The sequence below is a fragment of the Anastrepha obliqua genome, chromosome 5 (genome assembly GCF_027943255.1).
Source record: "Anastrepha obliqua isolate idAnaObli1 chromosome 5, idAnaObli1_1.0, whole genome shotgun sequence".
Classification (NCBI taxonomy): Eukaryota; Metazoa; Arthropoda; class Insecta; order Diptera; family Tephritidae; genus Anastrepha; species Anastrepha obliqua.
The window spans coordinates 44,849,887-44,876,609 of NC_072896.1; the positions used below are offsets into that span (position 1 = coordinate 44,849,887).

The 26,723-nt window shown below is 36.7% G+C and overlaps 1 protein-coding gene across 2 annotated transcripts in view; it reads right to left on the minus strand.

Annotated features, from left to right (window-relative positions):
• Positions 1-18,623, minus strand: part of LOC129249333 (protein outspread) — a 61,083-nt gene extending 42,460 nt beyond the window's left edge. For both annotated transcript variants that reach the window (XM_054889094.1, XM_054889095.1), the window contains exons 1-2: positions 18,562-18,623; positions 6,422-7,109 (exon numbers count right to left, since the gene is read on the minus strand). In XM_054889094.1, the coding sequence (XP_054745069.1) occupies positions 6,422-7,079 (658 nt within the window). In that variant the 5' untranslated portion in view covers positions 7,080-7,109; positions 18,562-18,623. The remainder of the gene's footprint in view (positions 1-6,421; positions 7,110-18,561) is intronic.
• Between the last annotated feature and the right edge of the window lie 8,100 nt (positions 18,624-26,723).

Below are 26,723 nucleotides of genomic sequence, written 5' to 3' on the forward strand. Positions count from 1 at the left end.
AAATGTATGGCCATATTTAATGCAACATTTCTTTTATTAATGGCTGGCAATTAGTTTGTGTCAAATGTGGAATACATGTATGTAGTATGTATATATGGATATGTGCATACATGTTTCCATATATGTATGTATGTATGTATGTAAATACGAGTATTTTACAGCCGGGCGGTACCTACAAAGATGTGACGATTTTTGGTGGCTGGATGTACTGCGATGCACACGTGGTTCAATATCTAAAATACACATCTACATACATACATATGTCTGTATATATATTTGAATATATATATGCATTGTATATCTTAATATAAGGCCCAAGTGACCGGTTTGCTTGCTCACTTTGCGAATCGAATCAGATAAATGCGTGTATTTGTCAACTGATTTTCCAGTCATTTTTTAAATGCTGAACGGACTAATGATTTCATTGATGTTTCCAAGGAAAATTGGCAATTTCCTACATACATAACTTAATCAAGCAGATTTAGCAGAGATTTATTTGCAAACGTTTATTTTCAATGATTTTATACAAAAAAGCAGTAGTGAGGGGTTTTGTAACCTGCTTTATGAGTATTAATGATTACGGAAGTTTCTAAGGCAAAAGTAAAGCCCATTTTATGGGAGCATTTTGCAATCTTCCAATAGCAGATAGAAATTAAGCGACATTATTTGTCGTATGAATTGCGAATGATATGAAAATATTATATATATATTGGGTTGGCAACTAAATTCACTCATAGATGGCTTCAGTTCAATTTTAAGGTTTGCAGACGTAGTACAAATGTAAAAACCCATTATGTTATTTGATAGTTGGCAATTTAGCTGTCAATCAGTAAAAAAATTTTTGATCGGTTGCGTAGTTTTCGTTTAGCGTTCATTAAAAAATGGAAAATCAAAAGGAACATTCACTCAAAGATGAAAAACGCTCTGGTCGTCCAGTTGAAATTGATGACGCCCTAACCAAAGCAATAATCAATTCGGATCGTCACAGAACAACAAGTGAGATTGCAGAGAAGCTTCATGTATCACATACATGCATTGAAAATCAGTTAAAACAACTTGGCTATGTTCAAAAGCTCGATACATGGGTTCCTCATGAACTGAAAGAAACGCATTAACAGCTGTGATTTGCTAAAGAAACTTATGAAAATGTTCCATTTTTAAAACGACTGATAACTGGCGATGAAAAATGGATGGTTTACAATAATATCAAGCGGAAATGATCGTGGAGCAGGCCAGATGAACCAACTCAAACAACATTATCACCTGATATTCATCAAAAGAAGATTTTGCTATCAGTTTGGTGGGTTTACAACGAAATTGCCTACTTTGAACTCTTACCACCCAACCGATCGATCAATTCTGATGTCAACATTGAACAACTAACGAAATTAAACAATGCAGTTGAAGAAAAGCGGCCCGAGTTGACAAATCGAAAACGTATTGTGTTCCATCATGACAATGCAAGGCCACACATCTTTTGCCACTCGGCAAAAATTATAATTTAATATAATAATTATTGGAGCTTGGTTGGGACGTTTTGCCACATACTCCATATAGTCCTGACCTTGCACAATCTGATTACTTTTGGTTTCGATCTTTACAGAACACCTTGAATCGTAAAAATTTCAATAATGATGATGATGTCAAATCGTACCTGATTCAGTTTTTTGCTAATAAAAACCAGAAGTTTTATGAACGTCTGAAAGATAGCAAAAGGTCATTGATCAAAATGGGCAATACTTAACAGAATAAAGTCATTTAGTTTCATGAAAAAATCGTCTTTGATTTTCTAAAAAAAATCCGTAATTACTTAGTTTCCAACCTTATAGTTGGCGCTTACACTCTTTTTGGCTATTTGGTCGAGCTCCTCCTGCTATTTATGGTGTGTATCTTGATATTTTCACACAAATGGAGGGGTCTGCAGTGTTACGGCTCCTCCGAAGGCCAGTTGGGTTTTTATGAGGAGTTTTTTCATGGCAGAAATACGCTTGGCGGTTTGCCATTGCCTGCCTACGAACGACAGCTATTCAAAACAACTTTTTCTGTGATTTGGTGTTTCATTCATAAGAAAATATTACAGACTTTCATTTTGAGCAGCAATAAAAATATATGTAAGTATTGGTTGTGTGTTAAAAAGTTTAGTTTTATGAGTTCACTGTGCCATTTTAATACGTCTTTTGAAGAGAAACCGTATACATTTTGTCATTGACATTTTTGTTCTTCCACTCAGCCCTTATACATTTTGACATTCTTTCAAAATTTTCAGTAATTCAGAGCTGTTTTTCCTCACAATCTTAATATTTTATTTTAAAACCTTTTACGTATTATTTGTTTGTTTGCGCACCCTTCTTTTAAGGTGGACTCAACAATTTCCATTTATATTTAGGTTTGGCGAAAGCCTGAACCACGACAGCACCTCCAAATTCAGTTAGTTGAGGTGATAACGATCGCTCTAGTCGAATGACTAGGTGGATTGTGTTGCATCAAAAGTAATTATCTGAAGGCGGTGCACGATACCCCCAGGCAACCGCTCCATATGTTATCATTGGCCTAATAAACATGATGTAAATCCATTTCAGGATTCTTGTGCTACAACGCGAGAATTCTTCCTGAATATTTGCAAACCATGTCAGCCTTCGTTGCTTTAGATGAGGTTGTGTAAGCATGCCTCTTCTAGTTAGACTTGGCATCCAACGCCAGACAAAGACAAGATAAGGCAAAGATACTTAACTTCGCCGACCGTTCCAATAGCAACCCTGTCCATTTTAATCGCTCTCGTTCCTGGTAGAACTCTTTTTCTGGTGAAGGAAATGATAACTGTTTTGGACGGGCTTATATTCATATTCAACCCAGTACACGATCTCTTTGCCAGATTTAAAGCTCTTTGAATTATGTCGCAAAAGGTATTCTCTTACTTGCCTCTTCCTATGATTACAGCGTTATCCGCGTATACTTTGCAAACATACATACATACATACTTACTTACACACATACATATTTACATACACACATATATATAAACGTACCCACGAAATAATTACTCATTTAAGCTGAATTCCATGTTACGGGGACCTTTAATAACCCTGCAGGCCCCGTTCAATTCCTTTGCATTGCAGGTAATGGTCTATGGATAAGTTCGTGCGGTTTTACAACAGATGGCGTAACTTGATTATTATTCCATCGATCCACATTTCCAAACATTCATTGGAGAGCTACTGTCGTAAGGCACAAACGTCAGTATAAGTTTTTTATTTGAAGCGTAAACAACAATATTTTTACCACACTTGAAAATGTCGAATTTCGTGCCAAATAATGTGTTTTTGCGGGGAATTCTTTAATATGAAGAAAAAAGCAGCCGAAAGTCATCGTATCTTGGTGGAAGTTTATGGTGAGCATGCTCTAGCTGAGCGAACGTGCCAGAAGTGGTTTGCACGCTTTAAAAGTGGTGATTTTGGCCGCGCCGCCAAAGTTCATGGATACCGAATTGGAGGAATTGCTCGATCAAGATCCGGCTCAAACGCAAGAAGAGGTTGCAAAAACTTTGGGAGTTGATCAATCAACCATTTCCAAACGTTTAAAAGCCATGGGAATGATCCGAAATTCAAATTTCGAAAAAAACCGCACGAACTTATTCATAGACCTATTATTATTTTTACAGAATCTTAGCAGATCGTTATACTTTAGGAAGGTTACATTAATCTTGTCTACTCCTTGGGTAGGAGTTTCAGAAGTAGGAGGCTAGTCAAGATAATTTCTTAATCATGATGAGTGGCTGTAATATAAGGAGCAATCAAAGTAAATGGCCAAATAAAATCTCCTGTACCACCTTGTGCTTTGAATTTACATTATCTGTGCATCCATTGAGACTTTGTATTCAAAGTTACATTTGCTTATTATTTTCCTGTCCTTTGGGACAAAACTCTACGCAAGAGATGTCTTACGCTTAATAAGTAAAGTTCTTTCTTACTTCTAATATTCTTTGATATTTTTTTATAGACTGTTCAGTCGAACGCGAATGATCAGATTTCTTTACAGGTTAATTTTTCCCTGCCGAGAGAGCACTTTGCCTTTCACTGCCTACTTATTATACGTGGGCTTAAGTTATTATTTGACGGGTAGTTACCTAAAGAGGTACATCTTTTTACCGCTTAGAAATTGTCTGAATGATGTGAAATAAATCTTTTTTCCTTGGCGACAGAATAACTCGTTGGGAAGTATTGTCTCCCTCTTATTATAAATAAAAATATGTATTAAATTTTGGCTGTAATTACTCTTCTTCTTTATTTTGTCAGCAACTAACTAACAAACTAAGTCTCTCTCTCTCTCTTTGTCTTTCTTCTCATTTATTTTCGTAAACAAACTAACTTAACTACTTCGTGTTGTCATAAAAAAAGTGTAATACTCTCTATTTCTATGATATCAGAATCAGTTTACTTATATTACATTAGTCGGCAAGCAAATGTCGTCTCTTAAATAAACGGAAATGTTTAATATGGAAATTAAATTACGTGGTATTAAAAAATGAAGATCCATAAAATATTTCTCTCCCTCTATCTCGCTTACTAAGGTAGGCGAATACCACAGTTGTCAGCACGGGATCATAATTTCCAAACATTATCTTTGTCGTCGTTATTATCACTCATTATAGAATACAGCCGTCCCTCACATGAGAAACAGAAGCTTACCAGAGAGCCGCCCAAAATGAGCCCGCTGCGCTTGGAGTTTCGTATAGTTCTCCAAGCTCTGCTCACCTTTAACACCTTCAAGAAAACTCATAGGACATACTAGCTTTTATACCGCGCCCTCCGATTCTGTCGCTTTTCGTCGGGGTTTGCTTATTTGCTAAGAACATATTCCCAACGAACCTGCTATCTGCAATCTGCCATCCCCAACGATAGCTTAGAGTCCAGCTTAGTCGTCCGCACCCAAAGAAGCGAAGACCTCGGAGATGCTCGGGATATGTGAGGCCTTTCGAGCCGGGCCCCCTTAATCTCAACCCGGATTTTAGTCGCCTCTTACGACAGGCATGCCCTACCGTGAATGTATTATTTTCCCGGACCCGCTGGGCTTCTATAGATATCTCAATCTCAATCCCAATCTCTAGCTCTATTTCTATTTATATCTCTATCTCTATCTTAATCTCTATCTTAAGTTCTATCTTAATCTCTATCTCTATCTCTACCTCTATCTCTATCAATATTTCTATCTCTATCTCAATCTCTATCTTTATCTCTAACTCTATCTCTCTAACTCTAACTCTAACTCTATCTCTCTCTCTCTATCTCTATCCCTATCTCTATGTCTATCCCTATCTATATATCTAGCTCTACCTCTATCTCTATCTATATTTTTATCTCTATCTCTATCTCTATCTCTATCTCTATCTCTATCTCTATCTCTATCTCTATCTCTATCTCTATCTCTATCTCTATCTCTATCTCTATCTCTATCTCTATCTCTATCTCTATCTCTATCTCTATCTCTATCTCTATCTCTATCTCTATCTCTATCTCTATCTCTATCTCTATCTCTATCTCTATCTCTATCTCTATCTCTATCTCTATCTCTATCTCTATCTCTATCTCTATCTCTATCTCTATCTCAATCTCCATCTCCATCTCTATCCCTATCTCTATCTCTATCTCTATCTTCATCTCTATCTCTATCTCTACCTCTACCTCTATCTCTATCTCCATCTCTATCTTCATCTCTACCTCTACCTCTATCTCCATCTCTATCTCTATCTTAAGCTCTATCTCTATCTCTATCTCTACCTCTATTTCTATCTCTATCTTAAGCTCTATCTCTATCTCTACCTCTATCTATATTTCTATCTCTATCTCTATCGCTATCTCTATCCCTACCTCAATCTCCATCTCTATCTTTATCTCTAACTCTATCTCTCTAACTCTATCTCTCTCTCCATCTCTATCTCTAAAACTAGAACTAGAACTATCTCTACCTCTATCTTTATATCAACTTTGTGTTAGCTTCCATTCCGTTTCCTGATCAACGGAAAAAACGAAATCTCCACTGTAGCGTGCCTTGGAATCAACTAAGCCCAACTGTAGCATAATAAGCATTCTTAGACTGAAAATTGTATCCGCTAAATAAGAAAAAAATCACGTACTAACGACCATAGCTGCAGGATATTTGAGTTCATGCGAAATTTTTATACCTATTTATATTGTACATTCTGCTCTAAATTATAGGCTACAACGTTGTCTACTCCATTTCTCAGGTTGCACTAGCGAACCCACTCTGCAGTCGAGTATTAAAATTATGCAGCGAAAAGTGTTATTTTAAAAATAAATAATGAAGTGATTCCTAGCCAACTTGAAGGCGATCGGATTGTTCATGTATTCGACAAGTAAAGAGCATATTTTCATCTTATTAAAAATTGATATTTGAAGCAACGCACCTTTGCTGTTGGCCTCTTTGCTATCACCGCGACCTTTGTCATCCTGCTGCGTCTCCTTTTTGCCACTGTCCACTTCATCAGCTACACGCACACCAACATGAATAGCGTCGTCCTCCTCTTCCTCCTCGTCTTCGCCCGTTTCAACGCCATCATCCTCTTCTTCCTCATCGTCGTCGTCATCGTCTTCCTCATCATTGTCATCCTCCTCATCTGCAACATTGCGATAGTCAATGGTGCGAGGCGTCGTCGACGATGATGACGCCGTTGTCGTCACGGTGTTGGCTTTGCGCTGCGTAACGTTGTTGCCGCCACTGCCAATTAGCACGCTGGTCGATTGCATGGACGTCAATGCATCCTTGTGGTATGAATTATGGCGATTGCGTGTCGGTACGCCTGCAGCAGCAGCGGCCACCGCACTATACGCGTCTGTATTCATTTGCTGCAACATTGTTGTAGTCGCCTGACCGCCTGGAAATGTGGCATTGCGTTTATGGCGCCCTTTAGATTTTGGAAATGCGGCCAGTATATTTAGCCACCATTTGGACTCCTCAGGGCATGTGCCCTTCACGAATGTGACCCGATCCGGGGCGGTGATGGCAATCGAATTGGTATGGCCCGTCACATCTTCTGCCATGGCGACCTCGAGTACTTTGGTCATATCGATGCAGGCTTGTGGCACAGTTTCGGGCTGTGGAAATTTAAAAAGAAAAGTATATAAGTAGTAGTTATCACCACAAAGATACCAAAATAAAAAGCTAAAGTTGTTATGATGCAGATTTACTTACACATATACATATGTACATATACAAATGTGAGCAACTTGATAGAGCCAATATGTTTCTCGAAAGATTAAGTTTTCATGTCATATTGGCAGCCACCAGACCTACCTACCTACCTACGTTATAGAGACTTCAAATTCTTTGTAAGATACAGGGTGGCTGATGAATTTTGCTACATTAAGAAACTCAAATAACTTTTTTTTTAGTGTATGGAATTCATTTATTTTTTTTCAAGTTGAAGGTCATTAAATTTTATTAAATGTAGCTTAACTAGTTTTAAAAATAATTGAATTTAAATGCCCCCCATGCTCGTTGACACAAGTGCGGCATCTTAGTAAAAAGTTGTTCATTGCTGCTTTGAGAGTTGCGACAGGAATAGCCGCAATTGTTGCCCGAATGGATTGTTTTAGTTCATCCAAATTTGTTGGCTTTGTTTTATAAACTTCTTGTTTACATAAACCCCACAAGAAAAAGTCAGGTGCAGTAAGGTCAGGCGACCTGGGGGGCCAACGAAATTCGGAGTTTCTTAAAATCAGTTTATTGGGAAATTTTCGTCGCAACTCTGTCATAACAGTCCGGGCTATGTGAGACGTTGCCCCATCTTGTTGAAACCACACAGAGTTGAAAGGAATTCTTCTTCGGCGTAGTTCTGGATAGAAAAATTCTTTCAGCATTTTCAAATAACGGTCTCCAGTAACCGTAACGGTGTGACCATTTTCTTCAAAAAAATAAGGCCCGACAATACAGCGTGAAGAAACCGCACACCACACTGCCACGCGAAGAGGATGCAATTCCGTCTCGTGGAGTATCTGTGGGTTAGAAATACTCCATATTCGACAATTTTGTTTGTTCACATTGCCGTTTAAATCGAAATGGGCCTCATCAGACATGAAAAGGCAGTTTAACATGTTTTGGTCTTCTTCCACCATTTGCAGGATCTTCTGACAAAATTCCAAGCGAATCGGCAAGTCTGATGCATTCAGTTTGTTAACCATTTGAATTTTGTAGGGAAATAAGTCTAAATCTTTGTGCATTATTGTTTGCAAAGACTGTCGGCTGACACCAAGTTGAGCAGATAAGCTTCTTGTTGAAACCCTTGGATTGCTTTGTATAGCTGCAGCTACAGCAGCGATCGTTTCCTCCGTCCGAACTGGTGGGTTTCGATGATAAGGCCTTCTTGCGACTGTTCCTTGCTCAGCAAAATTATACCAGTCTCATTATGGTGCATCTGCTCGGGGGATCGCCGCCAAACAACCGCCTGTACTCTCTCTGTACCAAAACTACGGACTCCAGTGCGTGATAGCGGCGGATTATCCAAATTCTTGTTTGCGTGTCTCAGTTATCCATTTTAATAAATTTTAAAGATCAATCTGCAAATTAAAACAAAAATAGAACAGATAACTTAAAAAGAAAAAAAGTTATTCAATTTTTTTTTGGTAGCGGCTTTCATCAGCCACCCTGTATTTAGTAAAATTGGAGGCATTTTGAGTACTTTTGAAATTCATAAATTAATTTACAAATAAAATAAAAATTAATTATCCATGTAAGTAGAATATAATAATATCGAGGGTAATCGTTTAATATGGTTTATGGAGTTCTAACTTTAAGAACTAGGAAAATCTGAGTGCATTATTTTAACAAAGAAGTAGTGCGGGATAGCAGTCCACAAGCGGATAAAAGTGTAATTTTCAAATACTTCAGAATTCTGCTCGCATGGTTAAGTATAGGTCGGTATTTCCATATTAATAAGCAACTGACTACCTGCTCACTGTCATGGAAGCAAATATCTACTCCAACAGCCATGCGGCAATCAGAGCACTTGGCTCGAAGACGGTTCAGTCGAAACTGATTGGGAAATGCCTTACTGCACTTTCGATCGCATCCGAATTCTTTCATATAAGTCTCATTTGGGCACCTGGTCAAAGCGACATTGCAGGAAACTGCGATATGGATTAGCTGGTTAGGCAAACGACCTCTGTGTTAGTTTCCCCGCGAAATGAGAGGATTGGGTTCCCTTTGACTACCTGCGGTCTGCTCTTGGAAGAGTGGGCTTCGGATCAACTCAGCGAGCGCTGGGCAAGTACATAAACTTGTGAAGTCGCGCAATCATTTCGGCCACGTGTGCATCGGAGGCGTTCGAGGGATCTTCTAAGGTTGACAAAATTTCAGCCAGCTCTCGAATTTTATAGGTGCCCTTACAGAACACCTGAACACTGACCGCGAGGCATGCATGCTGTGAGACTCGGCACCATTTGGGGTCCTTTTTGCGTCAGTTGTATGGAGGGTGAGATGATATCATCTCAGTGTCTTCTCCTTAGCTGTCGTGCTCTCGCTAGACTAAGATTTAGCCATCTTAGTTCTCATTTCTTTGCTGCGCCTGCTAATATAGGCCTTAATATTAGTCCCTTAACGAACTTCATCAGTAGCATGAAGTGATTAACACAACCATAACCACACAAGTAATTTTTGTATTGCTTTTGGGACAGTTTTTCTGTGATGCTGATACAGATGGCTTAGTATCTCAAAATAAAAAAGCTGCGGCGTGCTTCTCATTTTCAAACTGATAGACTGCGTATACTGGCACTGAACCAGTTGTTATGCCTTCAATAAAGATTTTGCAATATGGAAGCCGTGTATGGGATCGAAAAGACAAGGCATGCTCAGAAGTCGGGCAACCAAACAATTTATTTGTTTTTGCTGTAAATGTAAAATTATATGTGAAAATATGAAATATCTTTGAAAAATATTGTCTACCACAACGGATTTGAATAATAGCACAGTTGGGCTTAGCAGAGTAAAATTATGACAGTTTGCCACATAATTTTTCAACTAAGAAGTAGTACTAAAATCTGAGGTCGGGCCTTCTTTTGCGTCGCAAAATATAGTACCAATTGTCTCCCTTCTCCAAAAGTAGGTTTTTCATGGATTGTCGTTCTCAGAAATCCAACTCAATAAAAACCATTTAATGCATTCTTTTCAAGCAAGTTCCGCTTGTAGAGGCTAAATTCGAAAAATCAGAGCCTTTAAGGGGTAAGGAGTAGTCAGAATTTTCAAAAAAATTTAATTTCTTTTGCATTTTCTAAAAGTATAATATCTTAAAAATATTATGTGAAAAATTTAAGTGAATTCGACAAATACTTTCCGAGTTATTCAACAATTAACAAATGAAACTAAAAAACTATGTTTTTTGAACTGGTGATCTGTGTAACTTAAAAACCACTTGGTAGATTTCCATAAATTTAATACTGCTTTTAAAAAAGATAAAAAACTCGCTTGATCGAAGGATTTTTTTTTAATTTCGACTTTTTTTAAACTAATTGTTTCTTTATCGTAGGTTTTTTTCTCGAAAATCTGAAAAATATTTCCTGAGGCCACCCTATTGTTAATTTTGAAAAAAAGCTTCGATCAGCCACAAGATTATCTATTAATAAAACTAATTTCTCTTGTCCGATTGATTGCAGTTGAATCTCCAAGGACTTGTGATGATCACCGCAAGGGATTTCTGGAGAAACGGGCTCCACACAAACAGCGATAATTTTTACAATTATTACTATTTTTTGTTTTTTTGGAACTTTTGCTTAAAACAAGTCGAAATATGATGTATTAAGGCTATGTTTTTATTTTTGTAAAAGAAAGCAACTGACTAGCAAAAAAAAAAATTATTAAAACAATCATCAATTTTTCCGGCCTCTGACTACTCCTAACCCCTTAATTCCCCTTTTGCTATAATATTAAAATAAACTGATTAATATTTCTACGAGCTTTCGTTTTACATCCGTTTTCAAAGGCAACAAACTAATTACGGTATATACCTATGAAATTCGACTTTTTTTCAATTTCAAACGTTTATTAAAAAAATGGTTACAAATTTAATTTACAAAATAATAGCCATTGCTAGCGACACATTTTCCCCATCTCTCAGGCAATTTGTGGATGCTGCGCCAAAAAAATTGGCCGTATTTGGCCGCAAACCAATCATCGAGCCATTTGTTGGCTTCTTCGTGAGAATTGAAGCGCTGCTCGGAAAGTGCGTGGCTCATCGATGTAAACAAATGATAATCGGAAGGCGCCAAGTCTGGTGAGTAAGCCGCATGCACCAGCGGTTCCCAATCGTACGTCTCCATCAATTCCCGGCTCGCTCTTGTTCGATGTGGCGGTGCATTGTCATCAAGAAAAAATACTTTGTGACGCCGATCGACATATTCTGGGCGTTTTCGGGCGTGTATAGCGCTGTTCAAATCGGCCAATTGTCGTTGGTAGCGTGCACCGTCAACTGTTTCACCTGATTTTAATAGCTCGTACCAAATCATACCACGCTGATCCCAGAAAACACACACCATTGCCTTGCGGCAGAAGCGATTTGGTTTGGCCTTTGTTTTTGGCTTGTGTCCGGGCGGACCATACGATCGTTTACGCTTGGAATTTGGGAAATAAACCCATTTTTCATCACCGGTAACGATTCGATGCGAAAAAAACTTCCTTTTGAACCGGGAGAGCAGCATTTCACAAGTGGTTTTTCGATTTCCGCAAATCGTAGGCACGAAATTCGACATTGCGACAAAAATGCATTGTTGTATGAAACGGAACAAACAATGAACTGAATATTGTTTACAGATGACATACGAAAAAAACAAGACATTTGGGAAGGTTTAAAAATACTCCTAGCGACATCAATGGACTATTAGCTGAGCGTCTCATTTCATAGGTATAAGCCGTAGAGTGGTGTCTCTTTTTTCTTTCCAACAGTCTCAAATAAATTGCAACTAAAAATATTTTCCTGAATTTTTGGGGAAATCATTATCGATTCCGAAATTTTCTTTTAGTTATTTTCTAATGGCCTTTCCCTTTCTAGTCGCACGACCAATAAACAAATCCAAAGCCAGCCAGCCAAGCTGCTCGTTAATATGAATTTATATGGCACGTTTAGTGCACTTTTCTTGCAACGACAATTGGGAGTGAATAGCTAGTTTATGCCAGTAGGTCCTTGCCTTTGGCACATATGAGTCTGCAGCATAAAAAATAAATCAAAAGTAAATAAATAAAAAAATAAAAACTATTTCGCTGCTGCCTGCTGCTGGCCTTCACCGCTGGAGGCACACAATGAGCAGGCCTAACAGCCACTAAAGAAATAAAAACAAAAACTTAGTAACCCGCCAACAGGCAGCCTAGTTAGCAAGGCCAACAGTCAATAAGCAGCGGGCAACGCTCACTTGATCAGCATACCTTCTCACAAACATACTTCCAAAAATATATATGCATACATATACGAGAGTACAATGCACGTGCATACTCGTTCCCAAATGCATGTATGTATGTGTGTACAAGTGTAACATACAACTATGGCACGCAAGCTTTGACAGGTGCTGCAGTGGGGTGCCAATTAGTATACAATTTCATAGTATTTTGTATAGGCCTCAATGTGGCCTTTTTGTATATTTCTTGGTTGAATAGATTTTTGCCACGCTGAATTAAGGTAAAGACACCCTTTTCAAAAAAGAAAAACCAAAAAAAGTTGTACCTAAACGTATGAGTGAGCGTCGAATAATGGTGGTAGCGACAAAAACACGACCGCCGCCAGCGAATGGTAATGAAATTGGTAAATCGAAATGGAAATGGTTTCATAGAAAGTGGCTTTTGATGCTAACTTTTTTTGTAATTTTGCTTATGTACTTTCAAAGCGTATCGAACGCGCAAACACAACTCGAAAGGGCACCAAAACGAATGCGGTTGCAAGCAATGGAGGCTGCAGCTAATAACAAAATGTTTATTGTTAATGTGTTTTTAACATTTATTGAGCTTCGACAAAAATTATGATCTTTTGAAGTGGGTTCCTTCCTTCCACACATTTGCCTCGTTTTCATTTGTGATTTGCAAGTAGAATAGGGAAAGCGGAAAAAATTTGTTATTGTAGGTTTTTAACAAACGACAGGTGTGTACTTGTGTATACATTAGGGTGGTTCGTAAAAAATTAAATATTTAATAATAATTATATTATTTTTTTTATGTTGTATAAAAAAAAGGTTTACGCAAAAATTTCAATAATTGAAGTAAGTTTCAAAGCTCGCTATCAAATCTGTTTCTGAATCATTCCCAAAGCATGCAATCGCTTGGAAATGGATTGTTGGGTAACTCCTAATACTAAAGCAGGCTTTTCTTGCGTTTGACACGGGTCCTCATTGAGGAATGCCTCCAATTCAGCGTCTTCGACGGTTTTTGGCCTTCTTTCACGCGGACGATCGTCAACAAAAAAATCACCGTCTTTGAAGCGACGAAACCAATCTCGGTACGTTGCTTCACTTAAAACCGCATCTCCATAAACTTTTTATAGCTCTCAATGCGCTTCAGCCGCCGTTTTTTTTCGAATGAAAGAGGAAAATCAACACTTCCGGCAAATGACGATTATTCGGCTTAAAATCAAACATTTTCACAAAACCAAAAGTGAAGTGATGCCAAAACAAAATCACTAATGCGTCGAAGCAGTTTGTTTACCATATGTCTAAGCTTGGTTTATGACGTTTAGGTTATGTTTGAATCGACTAGCACACAATACTGGCGCCATCTATTGACAAACAGCCAGAACTTAGTTCCGCACCTAATATTTAAATGAGGATTTTTAACCTCCTCTCAAAATAGGTCGAAAGAGACAGCTTCCACTATGAGACAGCTAACAGAGCACACCTTGACCATATCAAACTTATGAAATAGTCATTGATATCAAAGGAACAAAAGCTCAAAATATATAAAACTACTTGCAGCGCGGTAAGACTCAGAGACATAAGAGGCTGGCCAACAAGATCGAACGGTCACAGCAAGATCCTCCCACACGGACCATCGCTGCTCAAAAACAAATCAGACTACACAGTCCTCGACCTTAACTTCAAGAAAGCATTTACGGTACGTTTTCCACCGAGAGTCGAATGGGACAAAGGGAAGGTGATTGGAAGATACGATATTGAAATCTACACTGACGGTTCTAAGATGAATTGTGCTGTGGGAGCTGGCGTCGATTCGGAGTCACTCGACCTATCTCAGTCAATTTGACTTCCTGACTATGCCAGCGTGTTCCAGGCAGAACTATAAGCGATCAGAGAAGCATGCAAATCACTAAAACTCTACAAGGAAGTTGGTGCAAGAGTAGCTATCTTCTCAGACAGTCAAGCAGCTATAAAGGCCTTAGACTCCACGTCCAAGAATGAGCAGCGAAAGAAGGACCAAACGAGTTTTTGAAGCAAATCCAGAAGGAGTAAGAAGGAGAAGACGGCCAAGATGGCGATGGTTGCAAGGCGTAGAAGACGACATACGTAAGATGAGAATCTCACAACATAGAGCCAGACCGAACTATCGAGAAGAATGGAGGCGAATTGTAGAGGAGGCAATTGCCCCCTGGACTGTAATGCCAATATTATGATGATCGGAAGATTTATTTTTTTTGCAAATGGCGTCTTATGCAAATCATATTTGGCCTTTGTGAACTAGAAAGCTGCAGTATCCAAACAGATAAACAATGGAGCTCGTAAAGGTAAAAATAAATCTTTCCTATAAATCACTCAAAAGTATTTTTCTTTATTTAATAAAAAAGTTATTCAAAAACGAGTATGGGTGATTGATTTTGCGCCACATTGTTCAAAATAAAGTTAGATGGCTAAAATGCTCCACAGAAATTTTGTATACCTATATGTATAATTGGCGCTTCCACCCTTTATCGGATGTTTGGCCGAGCTCCTTTTCCTCCTGTGATGTGCGTCTTGATGTTCATCCACAAATGGAGGGACCTACAGTTTTAAGCCGACTGTGAATGACAAATGGTTTTTTGTGAGGAGCTTTTTCAGAAATAAATTCGGAGGTTTGCCATTAACTGCAAAGAGGCCACCGCTACTAGAAAAAGCCTTCTCTAAAATGTGATTTCATATGAATGGTGCTTCATGAACGGAGATTCCAATCTCTGCACTTTCGAATGGTAGTCACGCACCAGCAGCCGCCTTTGGTATATGCATACTAGGGTGGTCTTTAAGGCAAATTAACAATTTTTTTCAGTCTCTACGACTCAATCGGTCAACGATGTTTTATAAATAAATTTCGGTTCCGGTTGGATTCTGTTTAGGAGAGTCGCATAGGTGTCAAAGCTAAGATTGCCTTCTGAAAACTCAAAAATTTGAAAAAAAAAAAACATAACAGCGCAAAGAGGCGGGATATACTTTTCAAATGGTATTTATAAAATAATAGTTTTATTAGTTTTTTCGTAGTTTTTTGTGGCAAAATTTGCGAAAAAAATGGAAAAAATATTCCTTGCGAATATCTCGAAAGCGCTTCTTTGGGAAAATAAATGATAAATCACAAATGCACAAACTTAACACTTTATGAGCAGCTCTTACCATAGATAAGCTGGATCGGTGTTTTCATTTTCAACTTAACAAAAAAACGTATTTCGAGAAAAACGCGATTAAAGTTTTCGTTCTAATTCATTTTTCGTTCGACGCTCATCACTTCACTTACTTTATAAGAACGTTTTAGACTTTCTATTAAGCTTAAAGCATTGATATTCTTTAGATTGTAAATGAATGTTTAAAGCAAAAAAAAGGAAAATTTGAAAGTGCTGGAGGAGCTGCCCTCTTAAAAAGACACGCAATGGCGGCATGAGTGTAGAGACCAGTTTATTTGGATGTGATTGAAGACGATCTCAGTATTTGCTGGTTACATTTTTTTATTTATTAAAGGAATTTTTAAGTCCCGGTGCGTGGACTGAAAACGTTGCAAAATTTACATTTTTGAATTTGATACAGTTGGATTCATAAGCCCAGACTGGTTTGAGCACATATTTACGGGGATTTGCGGTTTACTGGCTGTACATGTTTCGAAATATTAATCCTAGGGCTTTTGCTTTGGCAACGCCGTGCGTTTTCCACATAAGGCGTTTATCCAAATATATTTGAAAAATACCAAACGACCCTTAAATATGTATATACAAAATCTGGTTTATTCGAAATCGAGTATTTTACAGTCACTCATTCAAATATGTAGTCAAGCATATGGTGTGCAAAGCAGTTAACCAATGGAATAGTGTCAACTGCCGAACATCTGAAATGTACCCTTTGAATTATGTCGCCAATTATCACAACAAAACTACATAAATATGATGAAAATTATGCATAAATTATCCATGACGCGTAAATTAAAAAACTAGACATAAGAATACATAATAAGTTGGCATCCCAACATTCAGGCATGCGAGCAACCCAGTGAACGTTTACGCATGACTCGCATTGCGATTATTGGCCGATTAGAAGATGCACCTTACGCGGGAAAAGGTAGCGCGCAAATGACTGAATTTTGAATTTTTGAGAATTACTGCTACAAACAAGCGAGAGTGAAGTTAAAAATAGTCTATAAAAAAATAACAAATCATAAATAGCTAAATGAAAGTCAGAAAGACATAAATGTTGGTGAATTGGCAATCGTTGCGAATTGGATTTTTATGCTCGTTAGGCTGAATATTTCGAATAGTAAAGGCGCGTGCAGGTATCTGTCGAAATTTGCATTCATTACCGGTTGTTTTAGCGCGCGCTCCAATACATACATACCAGTATAAGCCCTGTCTGTCTGGCCATACTGATTTGACGTGTCTGGCTCGTGTAAAGGTACCATAAATTCTTGTTTGCTTGCATAATTTTGATTATGCGTATGTATATTTATAATTGATATGTGATTATTAAGCAACAATTATGGCAACCGAAATTTATGCACATTTCGATGGGAAGTAGGCGTGGTTGATTCGACAGCTGTCAACAGAGCGAATAGCAGTGAATTTTGTTTCAAGTTTTTATTTAGAGTTAAAAACTAAAAAAATTTATGATATGAAATTTAGTTTATCTGGCATTACAGAACAGAATTATCGAAGAGACTCGGATTTTGCAGCAACTGCAAATAGAAAAATTTCGCTAATAGGAGATCTAGGTATACACAGTCTGTCAAATATGTATGTATTACGCACGCAGTGCGGCAATAAGGCTGAACACTCTAAATAAGTGGTCAAACACGGATTATGGTCACGGTAAAATCCTGGCTGGCTCTTTGGGAAGTGTGGGAATGGGACGATATGAGACAGGGCGAGTCCATCCATGTATACACAGATGGCTCAAAGCTCGAGGGCAGGGTCGGCGTATGTATATATTCCGAACATCTGGGGATCTCCTTCAGTTTTCGGCTCCCCGACATCAGGTTGAACTGATGGCAATAATAAAAGCCGAGACACTGATACAGTGTGATGCGATATCCGGAAATGATATCTACATTTTCACTGATAGCCAAGCGGCGATAAAATCCCTTACAAAACAGGCGACAACCTCCAAGGTAGCCATGAAATACCGTACATCTCTTAACGAGATGGCTGAGTCATTTCACCTACAGGTAACATGGGTTCCTGGCCATCGCACTAAATTGACTGATGAGTACATAGATAATGACATAGGGATACCCTTACAAACATGTAAGCTACTCATCCTTGAAGAAATTGTAAAGAAAGCAAACGAAAGATGGCGTAATGAAGCCATCTGCAAAATCGCCCGTCAACTGTGGCCGACTCTAAATGCTAAACGCACAGAATCTCTGCTAAGCCAAAATAAACACAGTCACTGCCTAATAGATAGACACGCTCAAAGGATGGGTGTGCAAACACATGACATCTGTAGAAGTTGTTTAGATGAGGAGGAGGAAGAGACAATCTCGCACCACTGTACCACTGTCCTGCTCTATCCAGACGCAGGCTTACTATTCTGTGTAGACAATTTTTTAATGAGTTGGAAGATCTCAGTTCTACAGAAATCAGAGATATTTAAAAATTTTTGAAAAGCACACATTAGTTTTAGGAGTGATAGGGACAAGCTCCCCCCGCGGCATCACAATGGGCTATGAGCCTGAGTGTGTCGCACAGGACAACTGCTTCAACCTAACCTAACCTAACCTAATAGAGAATGCTGCTGAAGCGGCAGCTCTCGGACGGATCTATGTAAATCCGGGTAGTTTCGGTAACGTAGAGTCGACTATTGGAGGGATAGGCATCTAAAGAATGAAGTCATTGCTTCTAATTCAATCAGTTGATAGTGAAATATAAGTAAACGAATGATATCACCACCCGAAGGAGTTGGTGTATGACTGCCATTCGGAAGTACACGAAAGCTCGGTCACGAAATACGAATTGACAGAAAAAGTTTTTTCTAGTGGCGGTCACCCCTCGGCAGGCAAAAGCAAATCTCAGAGTGTATTTCTGTGTTGGAAAAGCTCCATCAGCAATTCACTCTTTTTGTTGTGAAATATTTAATTTGTACTTTAAAATAGATAAGTATTTTTAAATGGGAATCTACTTACGTGCTCATCCACCGAATATGTCAGCTCGCCATCATCGTATAAAACAAACCATCGCCGCTGCCATCTCTGTAAATATAAAATAGAAATTCATAAGAATAAGTAAATGAAAATTTCATAGTTCAAAAACATGTGATATAGTCATACATACATACATACATATATATATATATATTATATATTATACATACATATTTACATTTTCTCCATATGTGACCTGGTCTATGAAAAGGTACCTTACGTGACAAAAAATCATTTTTCACTTTTTTGTTGATTCGAATAGTGTGTGGAAGGCTCTTTAAAATGGTGAAAACCAGAAAGTCATAATATGTTTAAAAGTTTGTTAAAAGTAAAATAAAGAAAAGTACAAATACGAAAAAGACTGATTTTTTTGTCATGATACAAATTAGAATAACGAAGACAATAATTTGTGCAAATTAAAAACTGAACCATTCCTGGACAGTCTGAGGTGTAATGAATACGATACTGAAGTCTGTTTTCAAAAAATTTGTTACAAAAAATGTTTTCATAACTTTATAAAGTTACAAGGGTTTTTAAAAGTTTAAACTTTAACTGCTGTGTTCTCGAATACTTGTTTTCGCACGTAAGGTACCTTTTCGTAGACCAGGTCACATATAATGAATGCTCGATATTTGGAAGCTTTTGAATATTGAAACATTTCATTGAAAATTTCAAAATAATGATCATTTTCGATACATGTTTAGGACTATTTAGGCAACTGGCAAAAACCATATTCTAAGAATCGCCTTATTCTACTGTGTGACGCTGATTCGTGGACATAGCGAAAAGGATTCTATGAATGATTTATCCCTTCGCGTTAACCACGTCGAATGTTACAGACGGCAGGACGATGAACTGTATGAGCATTAGTCACTCACTTTAGCGAGTCCATTGACTAGGTCATATCTTACGAATTGCTACAAATGTTCCAACCCGGAAAGTATGAGGTATGAAAGTAGGATGTACATAAGTAATGACAGCCGCGTTTTGTTCGACATGGCCAAAATCGTTTACGCAGTTAATGCACCAATAAAGAAGAGAAAGAAAATATGGAATATCTCGGAAATACCAGGAAGATGCTTTTTTTCTTTGTCGAATAAAGAAGAGGAAGAAAATATAAAATATTTCCTCTTCCTGGTGGCAATAAATTTGTTTTTAGAAATTGAATCGGTCGGAATATTGAAAAAATTGTTTACTGCTTTTGAGTTAAATACGTAGGCAGCAACATAACACAAAATACGTATAAAGTAGTGTTCAACAGCCACCTTTTTGCAATGCCGTTGAATAGAAAATGGTATAAAAATTTCAATGCAAAAAGGATAATAGGAGAAAATTGCAATTTTAAAAAGTTCGATAGCCACAACAATAGCACTGATTGTTGACATTAGCACTGTTATGTTCATTCATCATTGTTTTACAGCGCTTATGCTAGTACGTAGTTACATACACACTCACATATATTTGTAAGTAACTAAGCGCTCGTTTTCAGCCTTTGATGTATTCATCCCCGTGCTATTAACAGCCGATTTTTTTTCAATGACTAAATAATGCCAATTGTTTATACACAAATATCCTCCTACGCTCTCTTCTGCACACACAAACATTTTTAGTACGACGAGTTGCATGCAACCAGAGCCGCTCGACGTCAACACGATTTGGTGGCAACGTCAACATTGTTTGTGTTTATTTCGCTACGATATTGTTGGTATTATTATTGTAATTGCTACAACGTTTTGTGAATTTTTAACGCATGTTTTATTGTTAATAATTGTTCTTGCTTTTGTTAATACTTCTCGCTTTTTTGCCGTTGCTCAGAGTTATGGTTGTTGTTTTTTCTTTTCTTTTTTTTATTATAAATTTGTTTTTTTGTGACGTTGCCGCTAATGTTATTTTCTGAAAAGTAATAATTCAGCTGGAACCGCAAATTACAAATAACAACAGCAACAAAAACAAGCAATAGAATGATAATACTAACAATACAATACAACAACAGCAATAACATGGGCATCTGCATGTAGGATTTCCAGTGCATTTGGCCACAAATGCGGGGGCAATCAAAGCATGCAAATGCACACATACATGCATTCATATGTAAGTGTGTGTGTGTGTGCATTAACACGCCTCATATCACTCAGCCAAAAGCGTATGCATGCAATAGGTGCTTATGTACATACACACTGGTGAGAAAAATAATGGAAACGAAACCGAGGCATGCCCTACAGATTTGACTATTTTTTAAGAAACCGTCCAATTGCTTTTGTGTTTACTGTAAAGTTTCGTTCACTAATGCTCCATTTTTATGGTAAATTGGTTGTATTTTCTGTTTATATTTCCACTAATTTTTTAACATTGAATTGTGATAGTCAAGTGTTTTGGGTGTAGTACTAACTGCACAGCAGTGAAATTTTGACAGCAACATGCATTTGGCTGACCGTGAAATGTTGCTAACAACATTGATTGACAAATGAGAAGAAATGCCAAATGTATTACCATTGCCTCAAAAGCTATTGGCAAATTTCGGCAAGAAAAGTGTTTCCAAATCAATTACACAGGCCGACAAAATTTAACCAACATTCAGACCCAGAAACCAGACTATATATTTCCGAAGGTTTATGATGCGCTGAATCCAAATCTGGCCTCGGAATTGCTCTATCAGCTCTGGTTTTCGAGATATCCTAACCTAAAAGTGCAAAAAACCCCATTTTTGCCCATATTTGAGGTTATGTAGCCTTGCAGATGTTTTCTTTCACCAAAATTAAAGGATGGCATCTTTAAATACAATCTTTCTTTTTTCAAATGGCGTTTTGTTTGCTCAAATATCATTTTTTTTCGCAGAGATATCGCATTTTGAAATTTTCATGGGCAAAAATGGTGTTTTTTGCACTTTTAGGTTAGGATATCTCGAAAACCAGAGCTGATAGAGCAATTCTGAGGCCAGATTTGGATTCAGCGCATCATAAACCTTCGGAAATATATAGTCTGGTTTCTGGGTCTGAATGTTGGTTAAATTTTGTCGGCCTAGTTCCATTAAACACGAAAGATACGATTATCGTAAAAACTCAAACTAATAAATTAATTTTAGTTATCAATCCGAATTTTGCATGGACAGAGAAGCAGATATTAGTTTAAATTATTTCGGATACTTTTCCTTGTAGACTAGTGTTATCATCCATATATACTGACACAAAAAAAAATTAAGAATATTTTCCAAGTTAGGTACTTCATTCGTAAACTAACTGTCATTTTTCCCTCAATTTTAAATGAAATAGCGTATCTTAAATTTTTTATAGGCTTATTCACTCCGCTCGGGAACATAGGGCCTCGACAAGACACGGCTCTGGGCTGTTGTTTTTGCGCCGTGCCTTGTGATGTCGGCATCTGCTAGTTCGCGCAACATCGACCTTCGCCAAATGATCTTTGGCAGACCGCGACCTCTGCTCCCTTGCGGGTTCTAGCCTAATACCATTCTCTTAAATAGCTGTGAAAAAAATTTGCTGGCATTTTCCGTAGTATTTTCGTGAACTGAGTACTATTTTGCCGTGAGATACATATTAAATTTCATGCATATTTCACGGCAATGCAATTTGTATAGATTTTCAGAACAATTTCACGTGAAACGCAAAACTTAGTATTATGCTTAATATGCGAGTAAGCAAAAAAAAATAATATTTGAAATTTGAAAAAATATATTGAAACAATTACATACGGATGAAGGTTAAACACCTTTGGAATGAAGGGGACGCAAAAACAAAATAAGCCTAAGAAGACAGAAAACGTAAAATCTCTGCCAGTGAGTACAAAATGCTTATCCGGCATATTGAAATGGACCCTGCAGGAAAAAGTTGCAGGTCGAAAAATTAGAAATAGACGCAAAGAGGATGCAATGAACACCCAAAAAAAGGTACTGTTACTATAAAAATATTTAAAATAGAGACTTTCTTCCGTGAACCAAAATATTTAGAGCGCACAAACCAGCTTTGTTTGTTCAGATGCAGAGCGGGACGTTCGAGGATAAAGCTTGTATCCCCAAGTATACTAAAAAAACAATCAAGGATGCTAGTTGCTCCAGTGCCTTTGATTCGATGTAAAATTTATGTATAAATATTCTGAAGAGTCTGAAGGGCAATGATCCCAAACATGTGGCTTTCTGGTTAAGACATGATTTCATGAGAATAGAGTTAAGTTAAAGTTGAGTTAAGGTTAAGTTAAAGTTAAATTAAAGCTAAGTTAGAGTTTAGTTAAAGTTAAATTAAATTTAAGCTAAAGTTACATTAAAGCTAAGTTAGAGTTAAGTTAAAGTTAGGTTAAAGCTAAGTTAAAGTTAAGTTAAAGTAAAGTTAAGTTAAGGCTAATTTAAAGTTAAGTTAAAGCTAAGTTCAAGTTAATTTAACGCTAATTTAAAGTTAAGTTACAGTTATGTTAAAGTTAAGTTGAAGTTAAGTTAAAGCTAATTTAAAGTGTAAGCTAAAGTTATGTTAAAGTTAATTTTAAATTGCAGTTAAAGCTAATTTAAAGTTAAGTTCAAGTTATGTTAAAGTTAAGTTAAAGTTAAGTTTAATTTAAGTTAAAGTTAAGTTAAAGTTAGCTTAAAGTTAAGTTAAAGTAAAGTTAAGGTAAAGTTAAGTTAAAGCTAATTTAAAGTTAAGTTACAGGTATGCTCAAGTTAAGTTCAAGTTAAAGTAAAGTAAAGTTAAAGTTAAGTTAAAGTTAGCTTAAAGCTAAGTTAAAGTAAAGTCAAAGTAAAGTTAAGTTAAGGCTAATTTAAAGTTAAGTTACAGTTATATTAAAGTTAAGTTGAAGTTAAGTTAAAGAATTATTGAAGAAAGGAAAAAAATGAGCGTACCAGAGTAAGCTAAAAGCAAATAAGTTCTTTGGTATAAAATTTATCAAAAATGGTATTTCATATCAGCTAAAACTTGTGCCACACTTGTGAATACGAGGAACAGAGGATACATGGAATGGAAGGGATAGTCAGAATTTTTAAAAAATTAAATTTTTTATTTCTTTTTTCATTTTAAGTATAAGATCTTAAAAATATTGTGTGAAAATTTGGAGTGAATCCGACAAATACTTTTCGAGTTATTCAACAATAACAAAGGGCGCTCGGGCGCTCCGTAGCGTTAGAGAGCAAAACTTTAAATGCGTTTTTCTCAAAACTAACTTTTTTGAACTGGTGATCACTGGTGATATTTTGAAAAATATAATGGTGATCACTGTAACTTAAAAACCGCGTGGTAGATTTCAATAAAAATTTTGAAAAACATAAAAACTCGTGCCTGATCGAGGGATTTTTTTTCAAAAATTTCGATTTTTTTTAACAATTAATTCTCGGTTTTTTTTTCTCGAAAATCTGCAAAATATTTCCTGAATCCACCATATTGTTAATTTTGTAAAAAAAAGCTTCGATCAGCACAAGATTATCTATTAATAAAACTAATTTCTCTTGCCCGATTGACTTTAGATGAATCTCCAAGGACATGTGATGATCACCGCAAGGGACGGGCTACACACAAACAGCGATAACTTATACAATCATTAATTTTTTTTTTTTTTGGAAATTTTGCTTAAGTCAAGTCGAAACATGATGTATTAATGCTATGTTTTTATTTTTTTTGTAAAATAAAGCAACTGACTAGCAAACAAAAATTATTGAAAATCATCATTTTTTTCGGGCCGCTGAATACCCCTAACCCCTTAAAGAAGAAGGTGAAACCACAAAATATTAATAATTTAAATCCTTAGATTTGTTATCAAGCAAAAAACTGTTGAAAATATAAAATATTACTTGTTTCTCCAACATAAAAATTAAAAATTTTCCTTTAAGTTATAAATATTATTTTTCATTATTATTCATATGTATACATAATGTGTATTATCTTTATGTTATGCCCATTTTTAATAGACATAAGCATAATTTATGTAAATATTTCTGAAAATAAACCCCACTTTGCCTTGTTGCTTATATTTCTCTCACCGCTGTATATCTATAACAGACACCCATTGCCTATTTACACATACGCAGATGTGCGCGCATCCAGCCAGACATACATTGGCATAAACACTTCGTGTGTGTATGTACGTCTATGTTTCTAGTGCCTTTTACATTGTACTGTGCAAATGCAACAAATCAAATATACGCGCTTGCATTCAAAAAGGAAATCACTCGTAATTGTGATTTTTATGCAAATGCCAATTTAAATCACTCGCGCGCATGCGCTCAGCAAAAATAGAAAAAACAAAACCAAAAAACGGCACAAAAAACGGCACAACAAACAAATAACAATCGAGCGTTCAACTGAAGCACACACAAACATATACCCGTATGTACGAGTATGCACCTACATAGGTATGAATGTGCAACCCACCAGCCAAACAAAGCTAGGAATAACCGAACCAAACATCCAGCCAACCTTAAAACTCTTTGCAATATTTGTTGTTATTTGCTGACGATAATGATAGTGTTGCTAATGAAGTTGGTGGTTGCTTGTGATGCTGTTGTTGTTATTCGCATGTTGATTACATTTTGTCTGTGAAGGCGTTGGTGCGCGACCAACCTGATTTTTCTTTTTTTTCGTGCAATATTTTTTTCCACTTCATCTGCATAAATATTGTAATATGTACCTAGACATAAGTATGTAGTACATGTGTCCGTATGTAGCTTCACAAAGTGTTTGGTTGTTTGGTTTCTTTATTTGTACACTTTTTTTTTTTTTTTTTTTTTGGTTTGCTTGAACGCATTTCGCAGATTTATGAATTATTGTAATTGCGCTCGAAAACATTTTTATGTGGCATGATGCACACAAAATATGGGAACAAGAAATAAAAAATACGTACACATGCAATAAAAGAAAATAATCATTTTTCCGTTTTTCCGTCTGTCACAATTATGAGTTTATATGGACATGTGTGTACAGCTACGTTGATTTGCTCATAAAAGCTGGCATTAACCACACAAAAAATGCGTTGAATTTTTGGGCTCGGCTGTGCTAGAATAATAAATAATGCGAGCGAAACAAAGTCAACAATTTTGAATTCACAAATTGGCATCTATAAAGTATGTTATGAATAATGAAGACATATTTTCCATATTCAAAATGACACTGGCTGAGCTAATTTCAGATTATACCCGGACGGTGCGTATGAGTTATTTATCGAGGGGAGGGTTCGCGTTGTATGGATTACATTTGCAGATGTACATCTGTATGTATGTATGCATGTATGTATGCAGGAATTATGCTTGAAAATTATATGAAAAAGAAATTTAATTGATTATAGAGCGTTAAAAGCAGAAATCTGTAGTCACACGCAATAAGTGGATGAGTTGAAAATCAAGCTTTTGATAAAAAGTGCTTTATATGTAGATATAGTGGCTCGATAAAGAACTCGGCCACTCAAGTGATATGGTTTTAAATCAAACAAATATATTAAGGGTGGTTAAATTTCAAGGGCCAGATATTGGGCGACTTCTGTTGCGAGCTTAGGAGCGCTCAAATTTGGATTTTTCTCGATTTGTTGCCCTATCCACCGTTCATTTATATCCGAAAACGGTTTTGGTCGTCCCGATTTCTTCTTATTTTTCACAAATTTTGTTTCTTTGCAACGTTTTATCACGTCGTACACAGTCAAACGAAATCTGTCCACTATTTCTGCGATTTCCCCAACGGTTTTACCCTTTTCATGATGACAAATAATTAAATTTCTGACTTCAATTGAGCTTTGTCCCCGCTGTCTACCCATGTTTATAATTTGAACTTTTAGTCAATAAAACCGGATGAAATTTTATTTTAATTTACTACGTTTGGTTCTTTCTTTGCACTGTTCTACTGAGAGTAAATTAATTGTGGGATTCGCCGTTTTAACAATTGCAGTAATGCCAGACGTCCGACTTCTTCTTTCGATACCAATTTTGCGAATGCTGCTTGATACATTTTTTATATCAAAGAGGTAATGGATTTGTAAATTATTATTACTATTTTTAAAATCCTATTTGAATACCCAGCAGAAAAATATAAAAATAAATATATTTAACTTGCATTTCTTATAAAAATTTTGAATTTGAAGCTGTATGCTATGTATGTCCGAGTTGTTTATTGAGCCACTGTACATACAAATAATTGCAGTTTTGGATCAGCCAGTACAAAGCC